The 13,341-nt window shown below is 40.9% G+C and overlaps 1 protein-coding gene across 1 annotated transcript in view; it reads left to right on the top strand.

The window, feature by feature from the left end:
* The window catches only part of NOS2 (nitric oxide synthase 2), a 42,903-nt gene that overhangs the window by 5,445 nt on the left and 24,117 nt on the right, over positions 1-13,341 (top strand). Inside the window, exons 2-8 of the mRNA XM_012549794.3 lie at positions 344-428; positions 1,228-1,350; positions 2,659-2,807; positions 7,695-7,857; positions 8,597-8,688; positions 11,229-11,370; positions 11,524-11,663. Coding sequence (XP_012405248.3) covers positions 344-428; positions 1,228-1,350; positions 2,659-2,807; positions 7,695-7,857; positions 8,597-8,688; positions 11,229-11,370; positions 11,524-11,663 — 894 coding nt within the window. The remainder of the gene's footprint in view (positions 1-343; positions 429-1,227; positions 1,351-2,658; positions 2,808-7,694; positions 7,858-8,596; positions 8,689-11,228; positions 11,371-11,523; positions 11,664-13,341) is intronic.

Genomic DNA, 13,341 nt, shown 5'->3' with positions numbered 1-13,341 from the left:
GAACTCCAAACAGACTGAGATAAAGTGACTTGCTCAATATCACACAGGTGATGTAAATGTAAATGACTGAGGCAAGATTTAAACTCAGGTTTTCCCATCTCCAGGACTTTTTCCACTATGCGTCTAGCTGGCTGGATTGCTCAATGTCCAATGTGACCTTGTCTAAGTAACCACATCACTAAGTTTCACCTTCCTCATTTGTAAAGTGATGGGGCTAATACCAAGGCAATTGGGATGACTCTTTGTAAACTATAAAGCACTATATAAATGTCAGCTCCGATTATTATTATTATCACTATTATTATTATTATCATCATTATTATTAATATCATTGCTTTCACAGTTCACAGACAGAGGATGATGTTAAGTCTCACAGCCTGAGTAAACCTCGGAATGAGCAGCAACAAACAACTTTGGTGGAGGAAAAGGTCAGTGGAGGAGGTCACAATCCTTAACCCATTCCTTATCTGAGGTACACACCATCTTCAGTTACCTAGAGTCCTTTACTCTAGGGACTCATGGGCCATAATCACATGCCCTTTGGGATGCTAGATAGAGCATCTCTGAATTTGATGGTAGTCATCCATGCCCATTTCTTTTGGTAAAACATCCCCCTAAGTGGCACTCCTACTTATAGAGTGTAGGAAAACAGGCCATTAATGATTTTAACCCATTCATTTTATAGATAAGGAATTTCAAATAGACTGAGATAAAGTGACTTGCTCAATATCACACAGATAGTAAATGACTAAGGCAAGATTTAAACTCAGGTTTTCCTATCTCCAGCACTTTTTCCACTATGTCACCACAAGTATCTTCCTTAATTCCAGTCTCAGTACTAGGCCACCTGGCTATTAGGTGAATTTCTTGAATCTTTGTTCCTTTGGATCATTTAATGAAGCATTTGGTATGGCCACCTTGGGTCCCAAGGATCTGAAGGTCTTAAGTGGACTTAGGACAGGTGGCCTAAAGCTTCAAGGGAAGAGAAGAGGTCACATGAAACCTGAATTCACTCTGTATGCTGCTTCTCTCCCTATTCCTATCAAGATCAAGTAAGGGGAAAGGGTTTCTTGAAAATTAGTCATTAATGTGATTCCTAATCACTGACCATCTTCTACTCTTAGGTGCCAGTTGAATCCACAAGTCTAGGATACTTGGATCTTATTATTAGAGGGAAGATGCTTGCTAAGCTCTCACTGACCTGTCACCTTCTTTCCTTCTGTCTAGAAGCCTCCTGAACCCCAGGTCAAGGGGATCCATCCCGTATCAGGCTGTCCAAGGCACGTGAGAGTTAAAAACTGGAGTAATGGAATGACATTCCAAGACACTCTACATCACAAAGCCAAACTGGTGAGTAAGGAGCCCAAGGCTTTCAACCAATCTTCTTGAAAAAAAGTCGAGGGGAGTCCCCTATCCCAAAGACAGCAAAACAGACCCGATCCCTGATCTTCGAGAGCTTAGGGCTCATGTATTTAACCTGTGGCAAACAATCAGAATATCAGTAGATAATTATAGCCCATAATAGTTAGAGAAAGGAGCAAATGTTAATTAGCACATTTAGGAGAACTGTACTGATGGAGGATGAATAATCCAGAATTTGAGAGAAACTCCAGGTTGCTGGATTGCAGGTAATGATGTTTTTCTTCCCCGTACATTTTTATTCCTGTTGAAGTTTACTTTAAACCATCTTTAGGGTCCTCTGAGTTTCACATGCGCAAACAGGCTAGGAAGCAAGAAAGAGATTGTAGGGGCTTCAATAAGACCATTTGAAAATGAGAAAGTAGTTCAACTGTCGGCACTAAATAAGGAGAGGGTTCATGTCTATTCTGAGCCTGAGGCTGTCCAGAGGATGAATTGAGTGACTGTATGAAGATCCCAGCTCTAAAATTCTAAGGAAATTCAGGTTCCCCTAATACAAAGGCATCATTTTACAGATGAGGAAACTGAGGCTCAGATAAGTTAAATGACTTGCCCAAGATCATTTAGTAAGTAGAAGGGCTAGGATTCCAACTCAATTTCTCTGACTCCAAAACTGGCACCCTTTCCACTATATCATCTTGTATCTCAAGGGCCCAGAATGGATAGAAGTGACATCATCTTGTGTCCTTTTAGTTGTATCAGCTAGATCTCAGTGGGCAGAGTTCAAATCCAGCTTAAGACACTTCCTGGTTGTGTGAGACCATGGACTAGTCACTTAATCACAATCTGCCTCAGTTTCCTTATCTGTAAAATGGGGATAATAATATATCTCCCTCCTATGGTTGTTGTGAAGATCAAATAAGCTAATATTGGTAAAATGCTTTGAAAGTCTTCAAATGCTATATAAATGCTAGCTATTATTACTATTATTATTATCAGTTGTAGACAACCTGTGGTAGAGGGTGGAGGATTTACAGAGAGGAGGGGAGGCTGTTGAATTAGGTGGGGCTAGGGAATGTCCCTGAAGGCAGCAAAGGAGAAAATCTTGATGTTAAGAGAAAAGAGCAGAGAGTCCAGTAAAGGCAAAGTGGAGTGAGTAGGCAAGTTCAGACACTTATTAACTATAGGATCATTACTTTGTGTTTCATTTTCCTCATTTGTAACATGAGACTGGAGGGATGGCACTGGGATCCTTCCCAGCTCTACATATATGATTTTCCATCCAATCTTTTTTTTCAGGATATTGATTGCAAGTCCAAGGCTTGTCGAGGGTCAATAATGACCCCCAAGAGTATGACAAAAGGGACTAGAGACAGAGCGACCTCTCCAGAAGAGCTGCTACCTCAAGCCATCGACTTTGTCAACCAGTATTACGGCTCCTTCAAAGAGTAAGACTATTTCCCTTTCCAGCTGCCTCCCTTCCGTGTGTGTGTGTGTGTGTGTTTATGTTTAGGAGAGATCATTCACTGACTTATTTACTCATCCGGTGCCCGCCCTGTACTTGGCACAGAAGGTACTCAAGGAGCTCATCAGCCCAAACAGGACTGTATTTCCCCTCAAAACTCAAAAAGCTCATCTAGTGCCAATAATGAATGAACTGGACTAAGTCAGAATTACAAGGTCATGGTCTTTACAAAGTCTAAATTACAGATTTACAGTTGGAAGAAAACTTAACCCTCTTCTCCTTTGGTAGATGAGACCCAAGTGAAGTGATTTGTTGCCTGAGATTACCCAGGAAGTAAAAGGCAGAGTTGGAATAGGCAAATTCGGTGCCCTTTTCACTGACCCACTCTGCCTCCCTGAGAATTTTCTGGAATATTCCGTAGATTTTCAGCTTCCTTGGGGACCAAAGATCACTTAGAATCTTAAGCTTTGTTCCTTTTCTTGCTGTTTAATCATTTCAGTCGTGTCTGAATCTTCATGACCTCATTTGAAATATTTTTGTGTTTTTTGTTTTTTGTTTTTTTTTTTTTGGCAAAGATATTGGAGTGATGTGCAATTTCTTCCTCCAGCTCATTTTACAGATGAGGAAACTGAAGCAAGCAGAGTGGGGTGACTTGCCCAGGGTCACACAACTAGTCTATGTCTGAGGCCAGATTTGAACACAGAAAGTTGAGTCTTCCTGACTACAGGCCTGGCACTCTGTGGCATCCCCTAGCTGCTTTATATTTCATCCATAGAGATTTTTCCTTCCTAACCTTCCTGGTTTCAGGGGGACACCCTTTTAGTCTTTCTTCAGCAAGTTAAGGCTAATGTGGATTATTATGAAGCCTAGTGAGCCCAGGTAGCCAGTGGCCAGCACAAGCAAGTGAATTTATCAGAGGAAAAACTCAGTTATGTGGTCATATCTTGGATCCCCAGAAGGGGAGATGGGCAAAAAAACTGTAACTAATGCAGCACAGCTCCTGCTCACTCTTGCAAAAGCAACTCAGATTGATTGATGATTGGCGCCATCTTTCTTCTGTCTGGATGCTAGAAGAACACTGTTTCTTGGGATTCAGGAACCCTTGTTCATCATTTTACAGTGCTCAGCATTAGTGCTTTTCTGGCCCTCAGTTTTCCTGTCTATAAAATGAACATTATAATCCTTCACTCCCTTCACTCCTGAGCTATCATAGGCTATCAGAATTTGATAGAACATTGAGGTCATGTGGTCCACCTCTCTCATTTAACAGAGGTAAAAAAAATGACCTAACATCCCAGAGAAAGTAAGTGGCAGAGCCAGGACATAAGTCTGGGGAAAGTAATAGGTCTTACTAACATTTTGAAATCTTTATTAGAGAAAAGATTAATTAAGATGGTGGTAATATGGTACAGTGGAAAGAATGCTTATACTATGACATATTTAACATGTATAGGACTGCTTGCCATCTGGGAGAGGGGGTGAAGGGAGGGAGGGAAAAGTCGGCACAGAAGTGAGTGCAAGGGATAATGTTGTAAAAAAAATTACCCAGGCATGGGTTCTGTCAATAAAAAGTTATAATAAAAAAAAAAAAAAGAAAGAATGCTGTTTGGGGGATAAAGGAGTTCAGAGGTTCAGACTCCTGTTGATTTACTTACTTCTTTGGGCAGCACTTAATCAATTTGGGCCTCAGTTTCCCCTTCTGAAAGTGAGGTTATTAAACTATATGGTTTCTGGGCTCCTTCCATCTGTGACCCTTTTGACCAATATGGCATAGGTATTAGCATTTTGAAAAGCATATGTGCAAATGGAAGATAGGACAATAATAGTTGTTATTAATAACAATAATAATGATTGTGGTAAGAGATGTTAAACAGGCAGCCAGAATCTTCCTTATGATATAAAGAGAAATTTTGAGGAAGAAATCCTAGGATGGACCCCCTCTATCACTCCATATGAGCAGGTATAAAGACGTGAGGCAAGAATTCTTGTCTCTATAGGTCTCAATTTCCTCATCTCTAAATGAAAAAGTTGGATTACAAGCCTCAGCTTTGAGCTATTGCCTAGGTTCTACAACTGGAGTGATTTCCTTGACAACAGTGACTATCTGCCCTGGGGAGTGGGTATTCCCAGAATTTAGCTTGGTACTTGGCACATAGAATGTTTTTAATAAATACTTTATTTGTTTATCCATCCACCCACCTATGCAAAGTTTGGGTGACAATAGACATGTCCTATCAGCCTTCGGTATCATTACCATCATCAACGGGTCTGACTTGGGTCTCCATGTTTGGGTTTGGAGTGTAGGGGGATGGGAGGTGGGGAGAAGAGATATTATTAGTCCTCCAAGAGTCCTGTTTTGGAGTTGATTTCCTGTTGCATGCTGTTGTGAGCTTATGTTCCAGTTGTGTCCTTGGGATAAATATTTTCAAGTGTTTTGTCTCTGACCTCCTTTTTATCGAGGAAAAGGAGGGTTGTCAAGACCGTCTTTGTTGACTAAAGGACCATTTTGTTCTGCCTTGTCTGTCCTATCCATAATCAAGACTGACTTTGTTCTTTAAATACTTTTCCTTGTTGCCATTTCAAGTGTCTTTGTGTGAGGATTGGGAACTTCAAGATTGCTGTGATGGGGTGTGTGTGTGTGTGTGTGTGTGTGTGTGTGTGTGTGTGTTTTAAAGCATTTCAGTTCTGAATCCCTTCTTTCAAGAAACTTAATGATGTCTGAAGTAAGGAAGAAACTGAAATAACCTAAATCACTTTTCTAAGTATTTCTCAAAACTAAGGGACAGTGTAGTCGAGGGTGTAGACATGGCATCATAGATTGATTGCTCAAAGGAATATTTGAGGTCATCTAGTCTAACCCCCTAATTTTCAAATGAGGAACCTGAGATCCAGGAATTTTGACTTTCTCAATGGTAAAGTCAACATTTGAACTCAGATCCCAAATTTCTTTACTTGGCTTACAAATTTATTGGATGTTCCAGTTCTACATTCAATATCAATTGGTATTTCTCAGAGTCATTTGGCCATGGATTTAGGAGCTTAGCGGTTCAACCCCTAAGATGAGGAAATTGAGAGCCACAAATTGAAGAGGGAAATTGCCTAAAGTCACATAGCTGGTATGGGGCAGAATCAGGGTCTCTGATTCCAAATCTAGGCCCTTCCTCACTGCCCTGTAAAAGCAACAGGGATCTGCAGATGACTATTCTGCATCTTCTTGGTTGATGGCACAAAGGTAGGCAAGGCAGCTGCTCATCTCAAGATGCTTATAATTCACATTTGGAATTTAAAGTCAAGAGCTCAGACTTAGGAATCTGGATGAAGATGGATTACAGTTCAGTGGTTAAAGCACTGGGCTTGGATTTGGAGGAACTCAATTCGAATCTTGACTCTGCTCTTTTTTGCCTATGTGATCAAAGGCTTGTATGACACAGGGAAAGTTATTAACCCTATTTACTTTCCCTGGACTTCAATTTCTTAATCTGCAAAATTTGCGAAATGAGTTTCATGTCTAAAGTGCCTTGCTACCCCAAACCTCATGAAATCCACAATGAAAAGAGCACTGATTGTCTAATCTGAGAACGTGAGTTCAAATTCTAACTCTATGCTTACTATTCTATGTGACTTTGAGCAAGTCAGTCCATTCCATTGGCCCTCAGTTTCCCTAAATATAAAAATATGGGTTGACTAGATGGCTGCAACTCAAGGCCTATGACCCTATGATCCTGAGTGGTAGGGACAAAGGGAGGGGAGGGGTTGGGAAGGTGTTGCTCTGTACCATTCTAAAGAGAAGTTTCAATGAGCCCCAATTTAGTGTAGAGTGGAAATGACATTGAATTTGGGTTCTGAGCCTCTGAATTCAAATCTTGGCTCTTCAGCCTCCTTGGTCCATCCACTATCTCTCTGATTCTCAATTCTTGACTTTAAACTGAGGGCTTGGATAAGCTGATCCCTTATCTCCTTTTTTATCAGCTCTGAGAAACACCTACTCATTCTGAAGCTTCACCTGAGAGACTCACCAATTTTGTATACTAGATAAAGAAAAAATAGATTTTGATTTTTATGGAAATCACCTCCTGAATATTTTAGGTTTTGAGGTGATAGGATTCATTAGACTGAGCTCCTCCAGATTGGGGAATGTCTTTTGTTTTTCTTTGTATGCCCAGCACTTAGCATAGTTCCTGGTACATAGTGGGTGCTTAATAAATATTTGGAGCAGCAGTGGATAGAGCGTTGGGTCTGGACTCAGGAAGATATGAGTTCAAATCCACCTCAGACACTTAATAGCTTTGTGATCCAGGGCAAGAAATTTAACCCTGTCTGCCTAAGTTCCCTCATCTTTAAAATGAGTCAAAGAAGGAAATGACAAACCATTCCAATATCTCTGCCAAGAAACCCCTAATGGGGTCATAAAGAATCAGACATGACCAAACAATAATAATAAATATTTATTGACTCACTATTGAATATTGCCCAGTGATAGCTGATTCTCTATAAATCACATTTTAGTTCCAATTCTAGAAATCATGCTTTGATTTCCAATTTTTAGATTGAATTTGTTTAAAATTAAAAGTAATTTCCTTAGCGAGGAGCAGTGCAGTCTAGTGAATAGAAGGCTGGTCTGGGAATCTAAGGGCATAGGAACCCCTCCTGCTTTGGACACCCAGCACTTGGTGATCACAGGCTAGTTACTGAATTTCTCGGTGCCCCTGTCAACTCTCTACATCTTATGTTATGGGCAAGTTGCACAGCTGCATTGGTGAAGGGAGTTTCTGCACAGGGACTTGTCCCATGTGGCTGAAATCACAGATCTCTGGAGGGAAAATAAGTCAGTTCCTATTGTTTCTATTCCTGATCTTTTCCTGTCCTGTAGGGCAAAAATAGAGCAGCATTTGGCCAGAGTGGAAGCAGTAACAAAGGAGATAGAAACAACAGGAACCTACCAGCTGACGGAAGATGAGCTCATTTATGCAACCAAGCAGGCCTGGAGAAATGCCCCTCGGTGCATTGGAAGGATCCAGTGGTCAAACCTGCAGGTGACCTTCCTGGGAATAGATGGGGAGGCAAAGGGGAGGGAAGGGGGCAACTCTCCTAGGACCCGCAGCTGGGTGTTGACCCATAGCAGAGCTGCACAGATTGTTGGTCAATATCTCAGGGTCTGAGTTTTAAATCTTTGTTCCCAAGGAGTATATATCCATTTCTGCCATCCAGCACTGCTGGCCGATGTGGGTTATTGGCTGTTGGTTAATCATCATGATGTTGGTAGACATCAATATTATAATTGATTTATACTGTATAATACTAATACTGTCATCCCTACAATATCTGTCCATCAATTGAACATTTATTAAGTGCTTACTATGCAGAAAGGGAGACACAACAGTAGATAGTAGAGAACTGGTCTTGAAGTCATAAAGATATGACTTAAAATCTTGCCACTGACATATACTGGCTGTGTGATCCTGGGCAAGTCACTTAAATCCCCATTGTTCCAGGCAACTCTCTAAGGAAAACTGACCTGCATTTGGAAGGGGAACAATAGAAAGGGATGACAGTGATCAGGAATGAGATGGGATGCATTGGGAGGGCAGAGTTTTTCATTTTCCCAGCTGTTTAAACATTGACTGCTCTGGAAGTCATTAGTGGCCTGGTTTGATACAAATATACAGTTGTTGAAGTTACTAGTAATTTGCTAAATTCTGACAACAACTGAAGGAGGACCAAATTTATACTGTGGATGATGATCTTGATCTTGGGGTTTGGTGGGGCCCGTAGGTGTTTGATGCTCGGAAATGTACAACAGCCAAGGAGATGTTTGAGCACATCTGTCAGCACATCCGCTATGCAACCAACAATGGAAATATCAGGTGAGGCTTCTTTTCCATAAACTCCCAGGTAATCTTCAACTTTTAAGTCATTAGAGATATTTATGAAGGTAACCCAGGGTTATCTAGGAAATGAAGACTGAAAGAAAAGAACATAAGATTTCCTGACAAGTAAGATGATTAGACCTGTTCTGGCATTTGCCATCTCTATGTCTGTTTTCTTTGTCTCTCTCCAGTTTGGAGTCACTTTGAGAGGAAGGAAGGAAGGAAGGAAGGAAGGAAGGAAGGAAGGAAGGAAGGAAGGAAGGAAGAGAGAAAAAGAGAAAGAGAGAGAAAAAGAGAGAAAGTAAGAGAGCAAGAGAAAGAGAGAAAAAAGAAAGGGAAGGAGGAAGGAATGAAGGAAAGAAGGCAGAGAGAAAGAAAAAAGAAAAGAAAGAAAGAATGAGGAAGGAAAGAAGAGGGGGGAAAAGAAAGAGAGAAACAAGGAAAGAAAAGAGGGAGGAAGGAAGAAAACAACTTGTAGTTTGGATTTACATTTAATCATTTCTAGACTAGAAGATTTCAAGGATTCTTAAACATAGAATCATCATAGACTCAAAGCTAGAAGGAAAATTTAAAGTCATCTAGTCCAACTTGGCAATGGCAAGCTTTGACCTTGAGTTGTGTAACCCCCAAATCCAGTCCTCTTGGTGCCGTGCTGCCCCCAAAATCTTTCTGGAGATAGCTATGAAGTTGGTTTGAAAGTGAAGGATGAATTGCTTTCCATCTGAAGTCCTGTCTGTGAGTCAATAAACATTTATTAAGCACCTACTGTGTACTGTGAACCTACTGTGCACCAGGCACTAAATTCAAGGAGTACAAAGAAAAGCAAAAACAGTCCCTGCCCTCGAAGAGCTGATAACCTAATGAGGTACCAACAGACTGGCAGCTACATCCTTATAGCATATGTGCAGGGTAGATGGAAGGTATTCTCAGAGCGAAAGAACTGACATGAAGGGAACCAGGAAAACTTCCTTGTAGAAGGTAGAATTTTAGCTATGATTTGGAAACGTCGGGAGGGGGAGAATTGTAAGTACGTGGTAACAGCTGTGAAAACACAGGCTGGAAAAAGAGTGTCTTGTTTAAGGAGCAGCCAGGCGGGTGTTGGTGGAGGGCAGTAAATGGAAGCAGACTGAGAAGGGGAAAGGGAGCCAGATGAGGTAGGCTTTAAAAAACAAACAGAATCTTTTAGTTGATCCTGGATGTGAGAGCCATTTAGTACTTAGTGAGGGGGAAGTGACGTGGTCAGACTGTGTTTAGAAAGCTCATTTTGGCAGCTGAGTGAAGGCACAGAGGCAGCTCAAATGATCTTTAAGGCACCAAGGCTTGGTTACTAAGTGGAATTCTGCTCCTTGATGAATCCAGAAGTGATGTGGCTGTGCTATCTTGAAAACAAGATACGTGGTGGAGGCAGACGTCATACTAAAACAGAGGCAGAAGCAACATAATAAAATGGAATAATAAAAGGTTTTTGCATCAGGAGACAGATTCAAATCCTAGTTCTGTTCTTGACCATAAAACTTTAGGCAAGTTAATTCATTTGCATGAAACTCAGGTTCCTTATCTGTAAAATAAACTAGTGAAGTAGATCAGGATTTCTTAAACTTTTTCTACTCAAGACTTCTTTTCCCCCTACGTAACCTTAGGTATATAAGTATATAAAATAGGTAGACAAATCAAATGTTTATTGACAATAAATCATAATTTCATGACCCCCCATTCAGTTATGAGACTCATATGGAGTTGCAAATTACAGTTTAAGAAACTGAGAACTAGATGACCACTTCCAGTTCTGAATCTGTGACCTTATGAAAATAAAAAAATGATCTCATCCAATCTTCTCATTATGTGGCTCTTCCCATCCACAAGTACCTGCCGTTCCTAAACTAATTTGTATTTATTTTTAATTTTTCTTCTGCAGATACTTATATGTTTGTCTCCCTCATAGAATTTACACTCCCTGAGGACAGGACATGTTTCATTTTTATCTTTGTCTGTCCAGAGCCTAGCACAATGGCTGGCACATAGCAGTTGTTAATAAATGTTTATTGATTGATTAAATGACATGGTGGAAGGAATGTTGGCTAAGTAAGGAGAGGATCTTGATTCATAATCCAACTCTGAAGAATGCATTAAATGGCTTAGATATTAGATGGACCTCAGCTCCTTTATCTATAAAATGAGGTGGTAAGACTGGATGAACTTTAAGATTACCTTCAGCATCAGAGCTATCTAGGATCCCTATTGGAAAACAGAGTAGGACAAGCATCACAAAAAGGCAAAAGCAGAGAAAGGCAGCCCATGGGGTTGAGTTTTCAAGAAAGCTACTACTGCTTCCTCCTTTTGTTGCATCCTTCCCAAACCTCAAACTCTCAAGTAGAACTCATTTTCTTTCTTGGCATTGAGTAAAGGAAGGAAAAGAAGGAGCATATCCCTCTTGATTGGTCTATCTTTCTGACATCAGTGACATCAGTTTGCAGGGGATCTGATTGGAGACCAATACTACTTATGCCACACAAGCATTCTCCCTTTTCCCTGAGCAGGTCAGCCATTACCCTCTTCCCTCAGCGGAGTGATGGGAAACATGACTTCCGGGTCTGGAATGCTCAGCTCCTTCGATATGCTGGCTATCAGATGCCAGATGGTTCTATCGTGGGTGATGCTGCCAGCACCGAGTTCACCCAGGTGTGTATATGCTAGTCCAACTCCAGGTGGGAAATCCAATGGATGGGGGCCAAGGGTGGGAGATCCCAGGATGAGCAGCAAGACGGTCCCAAAGGAGTCTCAATTCCCAATCACCATCAATGTCAATCACCTTATTGTTCTCTCACTCTCCAGCTGTGTATAGACTTGGGATGGGTGCCCAAATACGGCCGCTTTGATATCTTGCCTCTCGTGTTACAAGCCAATGGACAGGACCCAGAGGTCTTTGAGATCCCAAAAGACCTTGTCCTCGAGGTGTCTATAGAACATCCCAAGTAAGTGGATTGGGCAGAGGGATTGGGAGTCTGGTCTTTACTGCATCCTCATCCCCCACCTACACATTTTTATAGCTGTGAATCTCTGCCCCCAAAGCACCTCACACTGATTTTCCCCTAAAGCTGAAATGACATCCAATTAAAGCCAAGAAGGAATTCCTTTCATACGCTGCCATATCACAGTTACCTTCTCTAGCAACTATGTGCTTTCATCTTGGAATGAAAACATATGAAAGTGTGTTGATGTATGAGGGAGGAGAGGAAGATGAGGAAGCTTTAGAGAATGGCTTCTGTGGCTCCACCTGCCACCCCGTCCTGGATCCCCTCTCCAAGCAACTCTTGGAGATACTTTTCTTCACGTTCAGCCTCCCAGGAACCCAAACCGGGGCTGCAGATCCTCTTAGATCTTAGACCTGTTACCAGGATGAGAATGACTAGGATTTTCCCCCAGGGTGCCAATATGGGGAGTGTCTGCCTACTCTCCCTGACCCTAAGGTCCAATGAGGGTCCAATCTCGGGGATCAACTCGGAAAACTCCCCTACATTATCCCATCAAAGTCCCTGCTTGGGTGATCACGTACATGGCCTTATCCAGGCCACCAAAGGCAGAAATAAAGAAACCCAAGAAGCTCCTTGTCATCTCAATTTCCCTAAGGCAGATAAAATCTCCTGGCCTGATTTTAATAAGTTAATATTTATATAATGCAAAGATTTTATGTATCGTATCTCACTGGAGCGAGCAAGATACTCTGAGCTAAGTATTCCAAATCACAGGATGAGAATATCATAGATTTAGAGGTTTGTTTTTTTTTTTAATCATGTGATTAAAGAGTTATTGAAGGACATCTGATTCAAACCCCTCATGTTACAGATAAGGAAACTGAAGTCCAGAAAAATTGTTAAAGGATTTTACCACAGTCACATAGAGAGTAGCAAAGCCAGGATTTGAATATAGTTTTTCTGACCCAAACCTTGCAGTTTTAAATATATATAATTTCTATTTAAAAACATTTGTTTTCTCTTCCTTTTCTTCTCCTCCTTTGGAAAAAAAAACTTTATAATGAAATGACTTTGTATCCTGTGCTTTTTCCCTGTCCTGTATTTATCAGTTTCTATTATTTTTATCTCCATTTTATAGGTAAGGAGGTTAAGGTTCAGGAGCTTGCTTTAAGTCACAGAACAAAGTAATAGTCAAATCAACTAACATTTATTAAGCAGCTATTTGTGCCAGTGACTGTACTAAACACTAGGGATACAAAGAAAGGCACAAATAATCCCTATCCTTAGAGGCTCAAAATCTAAAGAGGATGTCATAGGACTGGATTCGAATCTATTTCTTCCTGACCGTAGGTCCAGAGCTCTGGTTCTGCACCACATTGCTTCTCTGGCCAAAAGGCAGAGTTTATTGGTGGTGTCCTTCTGAAAGTGTTTCTACCCAAAAAGAAATGGCATAGGATTATAGGAAACTTAGAAGTCATAGATCAAACCCCCTCATTTTACAGATGAGGAAACTGAGGCACAGAAAGGTTAAATGTTTTACCCAGATAAGAAACACATCACAGTGCTGAAATTTGAACTCAAGTTCCTGAATTAGGACTTTTCCCATTAGTCTATGTCTTGTCCCTAAATTATCTAGTCCCACTTCCTAAGTTTACAGATGAAAAAACAGAGGTCCAGA

Source organism: Sarcophilus harrisii, chromosome 4 (genome assembly GCF_902635505.1).
Source record: "Sarcophilus harrisii chromosome 4, mSarHar1.11, whole genome shotgun sequence".
Classification (NCBI taxonomy): domain Eukaryota; kingdom Metazoa; phylum Chordata; class Mammalia; order Dasyuromorphia; family Dasyuridae; genus Sarcophilus; species Sarcophilus harrisii.
This window is presented reverse-complemented; position numbering and strand designations above follow the sequence as displayed.